General features: G+C 52.8%; 1 protein-coding gene across 1 annotated transcript in view; it reads left to right on the forward strand.

The window, feature by feature from the left end:
* Positions 1-16,072: 16,072 nt before the first annotated feature.
* Positions 16,073-19,209, forward strand: part of LOC136627206 (endonuclease domain-containing 1 protein-like) — a 30,296-nt gene continuing 27,159 nt past the window's right edge. Inside the window, exon 1 of the mRNA XM_066602135.1 lies at positions 16,073-16,372. Coding sequence (XP_066458232.1) covers positions 16,073-16,372 — 300 coding nt within the window. The remainder of the gene's footprint in view (positions 16,373-19,209) is intronic.

Genomic DNA, 19,209 nt, shown 5'->3' on the forward strand with positions numbered 1-19,209 from the left:
TGAGACGATGTAACAGCAGAATAGTGACTACAGCTCTAGAGGTGACTGGAGGATGAGACATGATGTAACAGCAGAATAGTAACTGCAGCTCTGGAGGTGACTGGAGGATAAGACGATGTAACAGCAGAATAGTGAGTACAGCTCTAGAGGTGACTGGAGGATAAGACATGATGTAACAGCAGAATAGTGACTACAGCTCCGGAGGTGACTGGAGGATGAGACATGATGTAACAGCAGAATAGTGACTGCAGCTCTGGAGGTGACTGGAGGATGAGACATGATGTAACAGCAGAACAGTGACTGCAGCTCTGGAGGCGACTGGAGGTGAAGACAGGATGTAACAGCAGACTGGTGACTGGAGGATAAGACAGGATGTAACAGCAGAATAGTGACTACAGCTCTACAGGTGACTGGAGGATGAGACATGATGTAACAGCAGAACAGTGACTGCAGCTCTGGAGGCGACTGGAGGTGAAGACAGGATGTAACAGCAGACTGGTGACTGGAGGATAAGACAGGATGTAACAGCAGAATAGTGACTACAGCTCTAGAGGTGACTGGAGGATGAGACGATGTAACAGCAGAATAGTGACTACAGCTCTAGAGGTGACTGGAGGATGAGACATGATGTAACTGCAGCTCTGGAGGTGACTGGAGGATAAGACATGATGTAACAGCAGAATAGTAATTGCAGCTCTGGAGATGACTGGAGGATAAGACGATGTAACAGCAGAATAGTGACTACAGCTCTGGAGGTGACTGGAGGATGAGACATGATGTAACAGCAGAATAGTGACTGCAGCTCTGGAGGCGACTGGAGGTGAAGACAGGATGTAACAGCAGAATAGTGACTACAGCTCTAGAGGTGACTGGAGGATGAGACGATGTAACAGCAGAATAGTGACTACAGCTCTAGAGGTGACTGGAGGATGAGACATGATGTAACAGCAGAATAGTAACTGCAGCTCTGGAGGTGACTGGAGGATAAGACGATGTAACAGCAGAATAGTGAGTACAGCTCTAGAGGTGACTGGAGGATAAGACATGATGTAACAGCAGAATAGTGACTACAGCTCCGGAGGTGACTGGAGGATGAGACATGATGTAACAGCAGAATAGTGACTGCAGCTCTGGAGGTGACTGGAGGATGAGACATGATGTAACAGCAGAACAGTGACTGCAGCTCTGGAGGCGACTGGAGGTGAAGACAGGATGTAACAGCAGACTGGTGACTGGAGGATAAGACAGGATGTAACAGCAGAATAGTGACTACAGCTCTACAGGTGACTGGAGGATGAGACATGATGTAACAGCAGAACAGTGACTGCAGCTCTGGAGGCGACTGGAGGTGAAGACAGGATGTAACAGCAGACTGGTGACTGGAGGATAAGACAGGATGTAACAGCAGAATAGTGACTACAGCTCTAGAGGTGACTGGAGGATGAGACGATGTAACAGCAGAATAGTGACTACAGCTCTAGAGGTGACTGGAGGATGAGACATGATGTAACTGCAGCTCTGGAGGTGACTGGAGGATAAGACATGATGTAACAGCAGAATAGTAATTGCAGCTCTGGAGATGACTGGAGGATAAGACGATGTAACAGCAGAATAGTGACTACAGCTCTGGAGGTGACTGGAGGATGAGACATGATGTAACAGCAGAATAGTGACTGCAGCTCTGGAGGTGACTGGAGGATAAGACAGGATATAATTTGGGGTTTGTACAAGCTAACGAGCTGCAGTACAGTGATGTGAGTTATTTGGCCCTTCATCCTGTTATTACATGGGGGGGAGGGGGGACTATTTAGGGGTAATCAGGTGGACTGGTTAATAGTTAATTACATCACATAATCTTCGTATCTCAGGAGAGGCTGTAAATGGTTAACTACTAGTCACATGACTGTTCCCTCCCACCTGTGCCCTTCACCTGGATGCCTCGCCCTACCAGGAGGAGCCGCCCCCGGCAGCTCCAGAGAACAGAGCAAGGCTCGTCCCATCTGATTAGGCGGTATCACTGCTTGCTGTGGATGGGGGCTGATGAACGCTCACGATGGACGTGGAGGTGCAGGAACATGGCTAAGAGGGGGCTGATGGCTAAGAGGGGGCTGATGGCTAAGAGGAGGCTGATGGCTAAGAGGGGGCTGATGGCTAAGAGGGGGCTGATGGCTAAGAGGGGGCTGATGGCTAAGAGGGGGCTGATGGCTAAGAGGGGGCTGATGGCTAAGAGGGGGCTGATGGCTAAGAGGGGCTGATGGCTAAGAGGGGGCTGATGGCTAAGAGGGGGCTGCGTCCCCAAAACGCGTAACGGCTGCCGGCCATAATATAATCAGTAAAGATGCATTTGGGATAATCCATTTGCTTTTCTGCGCTTCACACTCCAAGATCCTGGCCGGCCGTGCGCCAAAACACTGAGCGGAGCTGCTGGGCATCCACACGGGGCAGACCATCCTGGGAAAGAGCAGGTGCGCCGCAGAGAAGCCCACCACTAGGTGGAGTAAGAGCAGGTGCACCACAGAGAAGCCCACCACTAAAAGGAAGAGCAGGTGCACCACGGAGAAGCCCACCACTAGGTGGAGTAAGAGGAGGTGCACCACAGAGAAGCCCACCACTAGGTGGAGTAAGAGCAGGTGCATCACAGAGAAGCCCACCACTAGGTGGAGTAAGAGGAGGTGCACCACAGAGAAGCCCACCACTAGGTGGAGTAAGAGGAGGTGCACCACAGAGAAGCCCACCACTAGGTGGAGTAAGAGGAGGTGCACCACGGAGAAGCCCACCACTAGGTGGAGTAAGAGGAGGTGCACCGCAGAGTAGCCCACCACTAGGTGGAGTAAGAGGAGGTGCGCCACGGTGAAGCCCACCCCTAGGGGGAGTAAGAGGAGGTGCACCGCAGAGAAGCCCACCACTAGGTGGAGTAAGAGGAGGTGCACCACGGAGAAGCCCACCACTAGGTGGAGTAAGAGGAGGTGCGCCACGGTGAAGCCCACCCCTAGGGGGAGTAAGAGGAGGTGCACCGCAGAGAAGCCCACCACTAGGTGGAGTAAGAGGAGGTGCACCACGGAGAAGCCCACCACTAGGTGGAGTAAGAGGAGGTGCACCACGGAGAAGCCCACCACTAGGTGGAGTAAGAGGAGGTGCACCACGGAGAAGCCCACCACTAGGTGGAGTAAGAGGAGGTACACCACGGAGAAGCCCACCACTAGGTGGAGTTAAAAAATTCAATGCGCTTTTTTTCCCCGCAAGCTTGTGGGAAGATAAACGCATTGGATTTTTTTGCACCATTGGATGCTGCCACTTTAATTCTATTGCTGCTGCTTTTGGGGTTGGATCCGTACCCTGGTGGCTGTTGCATCCCAAGACAGTGTCCCAGCCTTATGGCAATAGGAGTGCTGCTTCTGTGCATATACTTCTACTAGGTGGAGTAAGAGGAGGTGCACCACGGAGAAGCCCACCACTAGGTGGAGTAAGAGGAGGTGCATAACAGAGAAGCCCACCACTAGGAGAAGTAAGGGCAGGTGCACCACAGAGAAGCCCACCACTAGGAGAAGTAAGATGAGGTGCACCACGGAGAAGCCCACCGCTAGGTGGAGTAAGAGCAGGTGCACCACAGAGAAGCCCACCACTAGGTGGAGTAAGAGCAGGTGCACCACAGAGAAGTCCATCACTAGGAGGAGTAAGAGCAGGTGCACCACGGAGAAGCCCACCACTAGGTGGAGTAAGAGGAGGTGCACCACGGATAAGCCCACAACTAGGTTGAGTAAGAGGATGTGCACCGCAGAGTAACCCACCACTAGGTAGAGTAAGAGGAGGTGCACCGCAGAGTAGCCCACCACTAGGAGAAGTAAGAGGAGGTGCACCACAGAGAAGCCCACCACTAGGAGAAGTAAGATGAGGTGCACCACGGAGAAGCCCACCGCTAGGTGGAGAAAGAGCAGGTGCACCACAGAGAAGCCCACCACTAGGTGGAGTAAGAGCAGGTGCACCACAGAGTAGCCCACTGCTAGGAGGAGTAAGAGCAGGTGCACCACGGAGAAGTCCATCACTAGGAGGAGTAAGAGCAGGTGCACCACGGAGAAGCCCACCACTAGGTGGAGTAAGAGGAGGTGCACCACGGATAAGCCCACAACTAGGTTGAGTAAGAGGATGTGCACCGCAGAGTAACCCACCACTAGGTAGAGTAAGAGGAGGTGCACCGCAGAGTAGCCCACCACTAGGTGAAGTAAGAGGAGGTGCACCACAGAGAAGCCCACCACTAGGAGAAGTAAGATGAGGTGCACCACGGAGAAGCCCACCACTAGGTGGAGTAAGAGGAGGTGCACCACAGAGAAGCCCACCACTAGAAGTAAGAGCAGGTGCCCCACGGAGAAGCCCACCACTAGGTGAAGTGGGAGGAGGTACACCGCAGAGGAGCCCACCACTAGTAGAAGTAAGAGCAGGTGCACCACGGAGAAGCCCACCACTAGGTGGAGTAAGATGAGGTGCACCATGGAGAAGCCCACCACTCGGTGGAGTAAGAGGAGGTGCACTATTGAGAAGCCCACCAGTAGGTGGAGTAAGATGAGGTGCACCACGGAGAAGCCCACTACTAGGGGGGACTAAGAGGAGTAGCGCCACGAAGAAGCCCACCACTAGGTGGAGTAAGAGGAGGTGCGCCACGGAGAAGCCCACCACTAGGGGGAGTAAGAGGAGGTGCGCCACGGAGAAGCCCACCACTAGGGGGAGTAAGAGGAGGTGCGCCACGGAGAAGCCCACCACTAGGTGGAGTAAGAGGAGGTGCACCACGGAGAAGCCCACCACTAGGTGGAGTAAGAGGAGGTGCGCCACGGAGAAGCCCACCACTAGGTGGAGTAAGAGGAGGTGCGCCACGGAGAAGCTCACCACTAGGTGGAGTAAGAGGAGGTGCGCCACGGAGAAGCCCACCACTAGGTGGAGTAAGAGGAGGTGCGCCACGGAGAAGCCCACCACTAGGTGGAGTAAGAGGAGGTGCGCCACGGAGAAGCCCACCACTAGGTGGAGTAAGAGGAGGTGCGCCACGGAGAAGCCCACCACTAGGTGGAGTAAGAGGAGGTGCGCCACGGAGAAGCCCACCACTAGGTGGAGTAAGAGGAGGTGCGCCACGGAGAAGCCCACCACTAGGTGGAGTAAGAGGAGGTGCACCGCTGAGAAGCCCCCCACTAGGTGGAGTAAGAGCAGGTGCACGGCAGAGTAGCCCACCACTAGGTGGAGTAAGAGGAGGTGCACCACGGAGAAGCCCACCACTAGGTGGAGTAAGAGGAGGTGCACCACGGAGAAGCCCACCACTAGGTGGAGTAAGAGGAGGTGCACCACGGAGAAGCCCACCACTAGGTGGAGTAAGAGGAGGTGCACCACAGAGAAGCCCACCACTAGGTGGAGTAAGAGGAGGTACACCACGGAGAAGCCCACCACTAGGTGGAGTTAAAAAATTCAATGCGCTTTTTTTCTCCGCATGCTTGTGGGAAGATAAACGCATTGGATTTTTTTGCACCATTGGATGCTGCCACTTTATTTCTATTGCTGCTGCTTTTGGGGTTGGATCCGTACCCTGGTGGCTGTTGCATCCCAAGACTGTGTCCCAGCCTTATGGCAATAGGAGTGCTGCTTCTGTGCATATACTTCTACTAGGTGGAGTAAGAGGAGGTGCACCACGGAGAAGCCCACCATTGGTGAAGTAAGAGGAGGTGCATAACAGAGAAGCCCACCACTAGGAGAAGTAAGAGCAGGTGCACCACGGAGAAGCCCACCACTAGTAGAAGTAAGAGGAGGTGCACAACGGAGAAGCCCACCACTAGGAGAAGTAAGGGCAGGTGCACCACGGAGAAGCCCACCACTAGGTGGAGTAAGAGGAGGTGCACCACAGAGTAGCCCACCACTAGGAGAAGTAAGAGCAGGTGCACCACAGAGAAGCCCACCACTAGGAGAAGTAAGATGAGGTGCACCACGGAGAAGCCCACCGCTAGGTGGAGTAAGAGCAGGTGCACCACAGAGAAGCCCACCACTAGAAGTAAGAGCAGGTGCCCCACGGAGAAGCCCACCACTAGGTGAAGTGGGAGGAGGTACACCGCAGAGGAGCCCACCACTAGTAGAAGTAAGAGCAGGTGCACCACGGAGAAGCCCACCACTAGGTGGAGTAAGAGGAGGTGCACCACGGAGAAGCCCACCACTGGAAGTAAGAGCAGGTGCCCCATGAAGAAGCCCACCACTAGGTGGAGTAAGATGAGGTGCACCATGGAGAAGCCCACCACTCGGTGGAGTAAGAGGAGGTGCACTATTGAGAAGCCCACCAGTAGGTGGAGTAAGAGGAGGTACACCGCAGAGTTGTCCACCACTAGTAGAAGTAAGAGGAGGTGCACCACGGAGAAGCCCACCACTAGGAGAAGTAAGAGCAGGTGCACCACGGAAAAGCCCACCACTAGGTGGAGTAGGAGGTGGTGCACCACAGAGAAGTCCACCACTGAAAGTAAGAGCAAGTGCACCACGGAAAAGCCTACCGCTAGGTGGAGTAAGGTGAGGTGCACCACGGAGAAGCCCACCACTAGGAGTAAAAGGAGGTGTACCGCAGAGTAGCCCACCACTAGTAGAAGTAAGAGCAGGTGTACCACGGAGAAGCCCACCACTAGGAGAAGTAAGAGCAGGTGCACCACAGAGAAGCCCACCAATAGGTGGAGTAAGATGAGGTGCACCACAGAGAAGCCCACCACTAGGAGTAAAAGGAGATGCACCACGGAGAAGCCCCCCTCTAGATGAAGTGAGAGGTGGTACACTGTAGAGTAGCCCACCACAAGTAGAATTAAGAGCAGGTGCACCACGGAGAAGCCTACCACTAGAAGTAAGAGCAGGTGCCCCACGGAGAAGCCCACCACTAGTTGAAGTAAGATGAGGTACACCGCAGAGTAGCCCACCACTAGTAGAAGTAAGAGCAGGTGCACCACGGAGAAGCCCACCACTAGGTGGAGTAAGAGGAGGTGCACCACAGAAAAGCCCACCACTAGGTGGAGTAAGAGGAGGTGCACCACAAAGTAGCCACCGCTAGGTGGAGTAAGAGGATATGCACCACAGAAAAGCCCACCACTAGAAGTAAGAGCTGGTGCCCCATGGAGAAGCCCACCACTAGGTGAAGTGAGAGGAGGTACACCGCAGAGTAGCCCACCACTAGTAGAAGTAAGAGCAGGTGCACCACAGAGAAGCCCACCACTAGGTGGAGTAAAAGGAGGGGCACCATGGAGAAGCCCACCACTGGGTGGAGTAAAAGGAGGTGCACCTCTGAGACGTCCACCACTAGAAGTAAGGGCAGGTGCACCACGGAGAAGCCCACCACTAGGTGGAGTAAGAGGAGGTGCAGAACAGAGAAGCCCACCACTAGGAGAAGTAAGGGCGGGAGCACCACAGAGAAGCCCACCACTAGGTGGAGTAAGAGGAGGTGCGCCACGGAGAAGCCCACCACTAGGTGGAGTAAGAGGAGGTGCGCCACAGAGAAGCCCACCACTAGGTGGAGTAAGAGGAGGTGCACTGCAGAGTAGCCCACCAGTAGTAGAAGTAAGAGCAGGTGCATCACAGAGAAGCCCACCACTAGGTGGAGTAAGAGCAGGTGCACAACGGAGAAGCCCACCACTAGGTGGAGTTAGTAGAGGTGCACCACAGAGTAGCCCACCGCTAGGTGGAGTAAGAGGAGGTGCACCGCAGAGTAGCCCACCGCTAGTAGAAGTAAGAGCCAGTGCACCACGGAGAAGCCCACCACTAGGTGGAGTAAGAGGAGGTGCACCACGGAGAAGCTCACCACTAGGTGGAGTAAGAGGAGGTGCACCACGGAGAAGCCCACCACTAGGTGGAGTAAGAGGAGGTGCACCACGGAGAAGCCCACCACTAGGTGGAGTAGGTGGAGGTGCACAACAGAGTAGCCTACCACTAGGTGGAGTAAATGGAAGTGCACCACAGAGAAGCCCACCACTAAATGGAGTAAGAGGAGGTGCACCACGGATAAGCCCACCACTATGTAAAGTAAGAGGAGGTACACCACGGAGAAGCTCACCACTAGAAGTAAGGTCAGGTGCACCACGGAGAAGCCCACAACTAAGTGGAGTAAGAGGAGGTACACCGCAGCGTAGCCTACCACTAGGTGGAGTAAATTGAGGTGCACAACGGAGAAGCCCACCACTCGGTGGAGTAAGAGGAGGTGCACTATTGAGAAGCCCACAAGTAGGTAGAGTAAGAGGAGGTGCACCGCAGAGTTGCCCATCACTAGTAGAAGTAAGAGGAGGTGCACCACGGAGAAGCCCACCACTAGGAGAAGTAAGAGCAGGTGCACCACGGAGAAGCCCACCACTAGGAGAAGTAAGAGCAGGTGCACCACGGAGAAGCCCACCACTAGGAGAAGTAAGAGCAGGTGCATCACAGAGAAGCCCACCACTAGGTGGAGTAAGAGGAGGTGCACCACGGAGAAGCGCACCACTAGGTGGAGTAGGAGGAGGTGCACCACAGAGAAGCCCAACACTAGAAGAAAGAGCAGGTGCACCACAGATAAGCCCACCACTAGGTGGAGTAAGAGGAGGTTCACCGCAGAGTTGCCCATCACTAGTAGAAGTAAGAGCAGGTGCACCACGGAGAAGCCCACCACTAGGAGAAGGAAGAGCAGGTGTACCACGGAGAAGCCCACCACTAGGTGGAGTAAGAGGAGGTGCACCACAGTAGCCCACCCCTAGGTGGAGTAAAAGGAGGTGCACCACAGAGAAACCCACCACTAGGAGATGTTAGAGCAGGTACAACACAGAGAAGCCCACCACTAGGAGAAATAAGAGTATGTGCACCACGGAGAAGCCCACCACTAGGTGGAGTAAGAGGAGGTGCACCATGGAGAAGCCCACCACCAAGTGGAGTAAGAGGAGGTGCGCCACGGAGAAGCCCACCACTAGGTGGAGTAAGTGGAGGTGCACCGCAGAGTAGCCCACCACTAGTAGACGTAAGAGCAGGTGCACCACGGAGAAGCCCACCACTAGGTGGAGTAAGAGGAGGTGCACCACGGAGAAGCCCACCACTAGGTGGAATAAGAGCAGGTGCATCACAGAGAAGCCCACCACTAGGTGGAGTAAGAGGAGGTGCACCACGGAGAAGCGCACCACTAGGTGGAGTAAGAGGAGGTGCACCACGGAGAAGCGCACCACTAGGTGGAGTAAGAGGAGGTGCACCACGGAGAAGCGCACCACTAGGTGGAGTAGGAGGAGGTGCACCACAGAGAAGCCCAACACTAGAAGAAAGAGCAGGTGCACCACAGATAAGCCCACCACTAGGTGGAGTAAGAGGAGGTTCACCGCAGAGTTGCCCATCACTAGTAGAAGTAAGAGCAGGTGCACCACGGAGAAGCCCACCACTAGGAGAAGGAAGAGCAGGTGTACCACGGAGAAGCCCACCACTAGGTGGAGTAAGAGGAGGTGCACCACAGTAGCCCACCCTTAGGTGGAGTAAAAGGAGGTGCACCACAGAGAAACCCACCACTAGGAGATGTTAGAGCAGGTACAACACAGAGAAGCCCACCACTAGGAGAAGTAAGAGTATGTGCACCATGGAGAAGCCCACCACCAAGTGGAGTAAGAGGAGCTGCGCCACGGAGAAGCCCACCACTAGGTGGAGTAAGAGGAGGTGCACCGCAGAGTAGCCCACCACTAGTAGACGTAAGAGCAGGTGCACCACGGAGAAGCCCACCACTAGGTGGAGTAAGAGCAGGTGCACCACGGAGAAGCCCACCACTAGGTGGAGTAAGAGCAGGTGCATCACAGAGAAGCCCACCACTAGGTGGAGTAAGAGGAGGTGCACCGCAGAGTAGCCCACAACTAGGAGATGTAAGAGGAGGTGCACCGTGGAAGAGCCCACCACTAGGAGGGGTAAGAGGAGTTGCACAACGAAGAAGCCCACCATTAGGTGGAGTAAGAGGAGGAGCACTACAGAGAAGCCCACCACTAGGTGGAGTAAGAGGAGTTGCGCTGCGGAGAAGCCCACCAATAGGTGGAGTAAGAGAAGGTTCACCGCAGAGTTGCCCATCACTAGTAGAAGTAAGAGCAGGTGCACCACGGAGAAGCCCACCACTAGGAGAAGTAAGAGCAGGTGCACCACGGCGAAGCCCACCACTAGGTGGAGTAAGAGGAGGTGCACCACAGAGAAGCCCACCACTAGGTGGAGTAAAAGGAGGTGCACCACAGAGAAGCCCACCACTTAGGAAAAGTAAGAGCAGGTACACCACAGAGAAGCCCACCACTAGGAGAAGTAAAAGCAGGTGCACCACAGAGAAGCCCACCACTAGGTGGAGTAAGAGGAGGTGTACCACGGAGAAGCACACCACTAGGAGAAGTAAAAGCAGGTGCGGCATGGAGAAGCCCACCACTAGGTGGAGTTAGAGCAGGTGTACCACAGAAAAGCCCACCACTGGGTGGAGTAAGAGGAAGTGCACCGCAGAGTAGCCCACAACCAGGAGATGTAAGAGGAGGTGCGCCGCGGAAGAGCCCACTACTAGGAGGAGTAAGAGGAGGTGCGCCGCGGAAGAGCCTACCACTTGGAGGAGTAAGAGCAGGTGCACCACGGAGAAGCCCACCACCAGGAGAAGTAAGAGCAGGTTCACTGCAGGGTAGCCCACCACTAGGAGAAGTAAGAGGAGGTGCACCGCGGAAAAGCCCACCACTAGGCGGAGTAAGAGGAGGTTGCGCCGCGGAATAGCCCACCACTATGAGAAGTAAGAGGAGGTGTACCGCGGAGTAGCCCACCACTAGGCAGAGTAAGAGCAGGTGCACCACAGAGAAGCCCACCACTAGGAGAAGACGGAGCAGGTGCACTGCAGAGTAGCCCAACACTTGGAGAAGTAAGAGCAGGTGCACCACGGAGTAGTCCACCACTAGGAGGACTAAGAGAAGGTGCACCGTGGAGTAGCCTACCACTAGGCGGAGTAAGAGCAAGTGCACCGTCGAGTAGCCCACCACTAGCCGGAGTAAGACCAGGTGCACCACGGAGAAGCCCACCACTAGGTGGAGTAAGAGCAAGTGCACCATGGAGTAGCCCACCACTAGGAAAGGTAAGTGCAGGTGCACCGCAGAGTAGCCCACCATTAGGAGGACTAAGAGAAGGTGCACCGTGGAATAGCCCACCACTAGGCGGAGTAGGAGCAAGTGCACCGTGGAGAAGCCCACCATTAGGGGGAGTAAGAGCAGGTGCATCGCAGAGTAGCCCACCACTAGGCGGAATAAGAGCAAGTGCACCGTGGAGTAGCCAATCACTAGGAGAAGTAAGAGCAGATGCACCGTGGAGTTGCCCACCACTAGGCGGAGTAAGAGCAAGTGCACCACGGAGAAGCCCACCACTAGGCGGAGTAAGAGCAAGTGCACCGTGGAGTAGCCCACCACTAGGCGAAGCAAGAGGAGGTGCACCGTGCAGAAGCCCACCACTAGGCGGACTAAGAGCAGGTGCATCATGGAGTAGCCCATCACTTGGAGAAGTAAGAGCAGGTGCACCGCGGAGTAGCCCACCACTAGGGGGAGTAAGAGCAGGTGCACCACGGAGAAGCCCACCACTAGGGGGAGTAAGAGCAGGTGCATCCCGAAGGGAATTAGAAGCCATTAAAAACAACTGATGACTTTATCCAACGAAGCCCAGCAGCTGGGATATTTAACCCAATGCAGCCCAACGGCTGGGATACTAAACTGAATGCGGCCCAACGGCTTGAATACTTAACCTAATGCAGCACGGCGGCTGGGGTACTTAACAGAATGTAGCCCAACGGCTGGGATACTTAACCCAACGCGGCCCAACGGCTCGGGTACTTAACCCAACGCGGCCCAACGGCTGGGATACTTAACCCAACGCGGCCCAGCGGCTGGGATACTTAACCCAACGCGGCCCAACGGCTGGGATACTTAACCCGACGCGGCCCAACGGCTGGGATACTTAACCCGACGCGGCCCAACGGCTGGGATACTTAACCCGACGCGGCCCAACGGCTGGGATACTTAACCCGACGCGGCCCAACGGCTGGGATACTTAACCCGACGCGGCCCAACGGCTGGGATGCTTAACCCGACGCGGCCCAACGGCTGGGGTGCTTAACCCGACGCGGCCCACCGGCTGGGGTGCTTAACCCGACGCGGCCCACGGGCTGGGGTGCTTAACCCGACGCGGCCCACGGGCTGGGGTGCTTAACCCGACGCGGCCCACGGGCTGGGGTGCTTAACCCGACGCGGCCCACGGGCTGGGGTGCTTAACCCGACGCGGCCCACGGGCTGGGGTGCTTAACCCGACGCGGCCCACGGGCTGGGGTGCTTAACCCGACGCGGCCCACGGGCTGGGGTGCTTAACCCGACGCGGCCCACGGGCTGGGGTGCTTAACCCGACGCGGCCCACGGGCTGGGGTGCTTAACCCGACGCGGCCCACGGGCTGGGGTGCTTAACCCGACGCGGCCCAGTGATTGGGATACCTAACTCGATGCTGCCCAGTGGCTGGGATACCTAAGCCAATGCAGCCCAGCGGCTGGGATACTTAACCCAAGCACTGCTGGTGTGCCGTCACATTGCATGATTACACAGTTGTTGTTGTGGTTCTGGCAGCCATTATATCCATATCCTAGGAGCAGATCTTCCCTGGACACCTCACATTCCCCCTATATCCCAGGTTTCATGCATAAACCGAGCCCAGAAAGCACAAAGATCTCGCACTGTAGTGAAGCGCCGAGTGCCGCTCCGATAAATACCAGTTTTACAGCGCACGGGAGGAAAGAAAATAAAAGTGTGCGTACAGTGTGAGGGGACAGTGGAGCTACGGAAGAGGGAAGGAGGTCGTGTCCTGAGCGAGGGGAGTGTCCTGAGAGAGGGGAGTGTCCTGAGAGAGGGGAGTGTCCTGAGAGAGGGGAGTGTCCTGAGAGAGGGGAGTGTCCTGAGACTGGAGCTGCAGCAGAGCGGACCAGATGCCCGCCGGATGGGAGAAGACTTGCTGCCGGGGATGTTGCTGAATAACCGGAGCGAGACTGGCTATTGTGTGGACAATACTGGATGCCGCTGAGGAAGTGAGGAACGGCTCTCTGTGGTACCGCACGCTGCTCTGGAGGGGCCCCTCGTCTGTCAAGGCTTTCTGGCTGATCATACAGCAGACCGGTCTATGTGCATGCAAGACACCATATTTAGGGCCAAGTTACTTGGGACTGCGCTTTGGCCTGTAGTTAGACCAGATAGGGTTATGGACCGCGTCAGGCCACATCCAGCCGTCAGTAAGAAGCTTCTGGGACCATTCCCCTGGCTATATGGCCGCTGTCCTTTATACACGTCCCTTATTGTATTGGGTCTGGGGGGATAGACTCAGTGTGGGTAAGTCTGTAAGCTGTTGTGCTCACCGCCCGTACTCAGATCACTCTCCCTTCGAGTAACGGTATTAATAGGTAACAAGGGGCCGGTTTATTTAGGCCTGCCCGTTAGGTAAAAGCATAGTCTATTATAGTAGCGCCCTTTGGGGAGTACAGCGCTGTACAGCACAAGGGCCTCCGCCATCTGGCTGAGTGTATGTGAGTTTTGTCGGGTTACCCATTGTTTGTGGTCACGTGGGCCACAGTGCTTTAGTAAAATTCGGTTTGCGCCTGAACTGGTGTCGGAGACGTTTTCCTTGTCCGTGACTTCGCTGTATCCTGGGGAGCCCACCCCGCTACACGGCTTACACTTATGCTCCCAGTTCTCTTTCAGCTGCCATCAAAAGGGAAATACACATCTTCTCTGATGCATCGATGGAAGCCTTAGCCGCAGTGGCCGATCTGAAGATCTCAGGAGCCAACAATGAGCTACACTGTGGATTCGTACTAGGTAAGGCCAAACTAACCCCAAAACCTGCGCATTCCATACCAAGACTTGAACTCTGTGCTGCCGTGCTAGCAGTAGAGATTGCCGAAGTGATAAGGGATGAAATGGACGTCGCATTTGATTCATTCACCTTTTACACAGACAGTAAGGTTGTTCTCGGTTATATACACAACCAAACAAAACAATTCTACGTGTATGTAGGACACCGAGTAGAAAGGATCAGAAGGTTCTCCACCCCTAACCAGTGGCATTACATCCCTACAGAACTTAATCCAGCCGACCGGGGAACAAGAGCCGCACCAACATCAGATCTGCTAGACCACATATGGTCTTCACCGCCAAGATTTCTATACGAAGATCCTTGTTTGTTACCTACCAATGCCATCTATGATCTGGTGGACCCTGCGTCTGACAAGGAGCTCAGAGCCCAAAGTTCTACATTTAACACTTCTGAAACGTCTAAGGTGAAGCTGGAGTCACATCGCTTCGAACGTTTCTCGACATAGAGGTCTCTTGTGCGAGCCATTGGCTGACTAATTCATTTTGCCCAGCGTTTTGCAAGTCACAGAGTTTGAACTTGCTGAACAAATCATCATCCAGTGTACACAACAAGACGTGTATCACTCAGAGATAGACAATATCTCGAAGGGCATCAGTCCACCCAAGAGCAGCGCACTCTATAAACCCAATCTCCAGGTTAGTGATCTTGTTCTTCTGAAAGACAAAGAGGCTCATCGGAGTGAATGGCCCATGGGTCTCGTCACCAAGGTCGTCCCTAGCAACGATGGGAAAATTCAAAAGGTGGGAGTCAAGGTGACAAAATGAGGCGCTGTACGAGTTTTCTTCCATTCAATCAGTGAACTAGTACTTCTTCCAAGGAAGGAAGTCACCTAAGGAAGCTATGATTAACCTACACAGCTCATGGCGGGGAGCATATCACCGCAGACTGCATCTGAGAGAACCTGAAGACGTCCACCTGTGGATTACTTCGCCACAACAGTTGGTTCGTTCATTTATTATTGCTTTGTATTTGTTTATTTGTTTTTTAGGTTGAACAAGAATTTCTGGACTTTGAAGGACATTATGTCACAACAGTCTTCAGTGAAATCTAAAGATTTCAGACGGGGAGTGTCATGTCTCATCTACCTGACTCTATTCATTGACATGTATAACCTGTACTGTATCTGCAAGTGTTTGCCTTCTTTAGTTTGTCCCTTCTGGTTCTCTGTACCCCCTGTGTTGTATAGCTCCTCCCCTTCCTCCTGCTAGGGAGTTTCCTGTCTATAGCCCACCTGTTAGGTCTCCACTCTGTGCCTTGGCTCATCATTCTTTTTACCTACTGCTGAAAGTGCATTCTACAAGATTTCTTCCTGAATCAACCCTGGAATCTTCTCACATGCCTCTGCCGTCGAGTTGGATGCTGTCTGACAACATATATCTTCTGTGAGTACTGGTCCATAACTACAAGAGCAGTTACCTCAACCAATACGCTTGCAACCATGTTATTGAGTAAGAATACTAATAGATCATAGACTGAACATGAGTCAACAAAGTGATGCAGCCGCCAAAAAGGTAAACACAATTCTGGGACTTTCCAACTCTACCACTCTATGATTCTACAATATAAGTGGTCCATCCTCCAATAATCAGAGTCTCCTCTCCATCACCTGCTCCATGCCGGAAGCCTTTACAATCTTCACTTCTCTCTGGTCACCAAGGAGTCAGACGCCAGTTTAGAAGTGAGATGTTAAAGGTTCTGTCTTGTTCTGTGCCATGTGACCATTGTAAATGGCCCCCATGGTCCAGACAAGATTTGTTGTGGTGATGCTCGGAGCAAGTGGGGGTAATTTAACCCGGCACTCTTCATCTGTGCTGTAGTCCCCTGGTTCCTTGTGCCCTTCTTCTGTATTCCAACATGGTGGTCATGCTCCTGTCCCCGGCTGGTGCATAACTTAGTCTCAGATGCTTCACATTGATGACTGGACAGCTCACTTCTCGTAGATGAGTCCAGGATGTCACCAGTCCTTGTATGGCACCTCGTAGTGAGTGTGTTCTATCTCTACGGCCGCAACCTTGTACAGCATGTACCTTCTCGTGGGACTTTATCTAGTGGTGTTGATCTCACACTGTTGGATGCCGAGAATTTGTTCCATTTGAACATCTGCTGTTTTTCCTGTGACGTCCGTTATCAGTCTGTATATAAGTAACCTTTGAGGTCTTCGGGTCTTTATGTTCCAGTATGGACAGTCTCCAGACGGTTCTCGTTGTCCTCCTTCTCTGCTCTGGGGCATACTGTGTGGTGCTGAAAAGCTTCACTGATGTCCCAGCTTGCCAGAACTTCTTCTATGAGGGGCAGGAACCATTGGGCTTGGCCTCCAACACTACTGCCAACATCTGTCAGCTCCTGAACGGGGCTTACCACTATGCCACACTCTACCATCGCCTGGCGCGTGTGCCCATCTACTCAGCATACATCTTGGAGGTTTCCACAACGTCTCGCCCTGATCTCTCCTCTAGCAAATGGTACTTGGAGCCAATGGTAAGAATGGGACCTTCCTAAAGACCTTCCGACCCGCTGCTGCGTCTTCTCATCTGACTGCACTGCTCTTAGTATTGTTGTTACCGGGGGCGGTTGAATATGGGGAAGTTTATACAAGTCTTTCTACAACCCCATTGTTGGGCAGCTGTGTAAAATATAGAGAAAAAGAATGTAATGATTTGTAGATCTTATGTCCCCATATTTTATTCCCACACAAGTTGGGGGGGGGGGGGGGGGGTTCGTTTCTATTTCATTTAAAGAATTAACTCATTTGGAGGTTAACGGCAGCAACCAATCCCACAAAACTTGGAACAGGAGTAACAAGAGGTTGGAAAAGTAAGCAATACCAATGATAAACAGCTGGAGGGTCAGTTTTCTACTAAGTCACATGACTGTGGATAGAAAGGGCATGATAGAGAGGCCGAGTCTCTCAGAAGCAGAGCTCATCAGAGGTCACCAATCTGGGAAAACTGCGGAACAATTTCAGAAATATATTCTTCAGTGTTAGAGCCCTTTTACATGCAAAGAAAATCACCCAAACGTCCTAACTAGAGCTGAGCGAACATACTCTGCTGAGCTTGATGCTCGTTCGAGTATTAGTGTACTAGATGGTGCTCGTTACTCGAGCCGTGTTCGGCCCCGCCCCAGTTTTTGGCTCCTACCCGCTGTGATGTGCCTGTTTTGGCCCCTCCCCACAGCAATGCAGCGCACATCATTGTCAAATTTTTTTTGAGAGAGAGAGAGACCGAGAGAGACCCGTAGGGAAAAAAAAAGAAAAAGCTCGGCCCCCGGCGTCCCACATACTAAAATGCTCGAGTCTCCCATTGGAGTCAATGGGGTTCGTTACTCGAGTAGAGCTCTCGAATTTTATGAAAAGCTTTTGGGCGCTCGCTCACCTCTAGTCCTAATGACTGAACGAATCAACGACGTTTCTAAATAAAATTACTTGCGCCTAATGATCTGTATTTTCCCTCATTAGCTAAAGTAAACTCCGTAGCAGCTGGGCAAGAGATTATCTGGCCAGCAGAGTCCATTGTCTTTTCCCCAATGAGTTCATTCTTCTCTCTGCACTCTATGTACAAATTCATCCTTAAACTGCTGAAAAGACTGAAGGAATTCTCAGCGGCTGCACAATGGATTTTATGCCGGTTAAAAACCAGCGCTGAACGACAATAGAACGGATGGTGCGTGACTGCCTGCCTTTACACGCAATGATTATCACTCACGTTCGTCTGTTTACACGCAATGATTATCACTCACGTTCGTCTGTTTACACGCAATGATTATCACTCACTTTCGTCTGTTTACACGCAATGATTATCACTCACTTTCGTCTGTTTACACGCAATGATTATCACTCACTTTCGTCCGTTTGAATGAATTTTGAGTGATAATTGTAACATGTAAAAGGGTCTTACAATTGACAAGTGACAAGGCCGATGGACAATACTGAATGCTGAAAATCTATGGGCCCTCAGGTGGTACTGCATTATATACAGACATGATTCTGTGATACCAATCACTGCAGGGCTCAGGAATGTTCCAGAAATCCCTGTTTGTGAGCACAGTTCTCTATACAGTCCACAAATAGAAGTTACGTCTGTATCATGCAAAGAAGAAGCCGTATATCAACACAATCCAGAAGCGCCGGCGTCTTCTCTGGGCCAAAGCTCATTTACAATGGACAGAGGTAGAATAGAAAACTGTTCTGTGGTCGGAGGAATCACAGAAATTCTGTTAGGAGACCAGAGACGCCGTGTCCTGCAGACCCCACAGGGACCATCCAGCTTGTTAGCATGTTGTACTGCTGACTCTCTGACTCTTTGGATGATATTTTGTGCTGTACTTGGTGGATATTTGAAGTTTTCACCGTTTTAGAGCTTATTTACATGAGTGTATATCGGTTGGGTTTCCACGCCCGGCCAATACACGCTTCCATCTAAGCAGTTCCCCTCTTTTCTCCCCCTCACTGGCTCTCTGCCTCTCTCCTCCAGTCCAGCATTTGCAATGGGAGGGGTTGGGACTGGGGCAGAGCTAAGCTCCTATCTGCCCTACCCACTCCTATTGCTGGCTATGGACAAGGGGTGGGGAGGGGACGAGAGCTTAGCTCCACCCCTGTCCTGCCGACTCCCGTTGCAAACCACTCAGAGAGGAGGATAGAGGCAGAGAGCCGGTGAGTGGGAGGGAAGGCGGGAACTGCTTAGATGGAAGCGTATATTGGCCGGCCGTGAAAACGCTGCCTGATATACGCTCATGTAAATAAGCCCTTATGCTGAGGAACATTTTTCTGAAATTATTCCCCAAGTTTGGGAAGCAGTTCCTCACTGATTGGTGACCTCCAACCATCTCTGCTTCTGAGAGACTCGGCCTCTCTAACATGCTCTTTTTATACAGTCATGTGACTTAGTAGAACACTGCCCCTCCGCCCGTTTATCATTGGTTCAACTTACGTTTCCAGCCTTTTGGGAGATGTGATGCCCCCCCCCCCCCCCCCTGATATGTTCTACAGGGAATACGACATGCTGAGATGAGATCCACAGATCGTTACATTCTCCCCTCCTTTATATTTTACACAGCGCCTTTGTCATTTGTCCCTGTTAGCTTATTGTAAAATCTAGTGGACAATAACTGTCATTTAAGAAAAGTTTGCTTTTGTGGTCCGGACGTCGACAATTAAAAATAGGATTTTGCATTTCGAATGTCTTAAAGACATACACAGTGAGAAGAGAAGTTACTTCCAATCATGACCCAAAGTCATTCCACAATGCAGAACATGTCCATACAGCTATCCGGTTCCTTTCGCTTGAGGATTGTGTAGTTGATGACTTTCACGGACG

This window comes from Eleutherodactylus coqui, chromosome 5 (assembly GCF_035609145.1).
Source record: "Eleutherodactylus coqui strain aEleCoq1 chromosome 5, aEleCoq1.hap1, whole genome shotgun sequence".
NCBI classification, from domain to species: domain Eukaryota; kingdom Metazoa; phylum Chordata; class Amphibia; order Anura; family Eleutherodactylidae; genus Eleutherodactylus; species Eleutherodactylus coqui.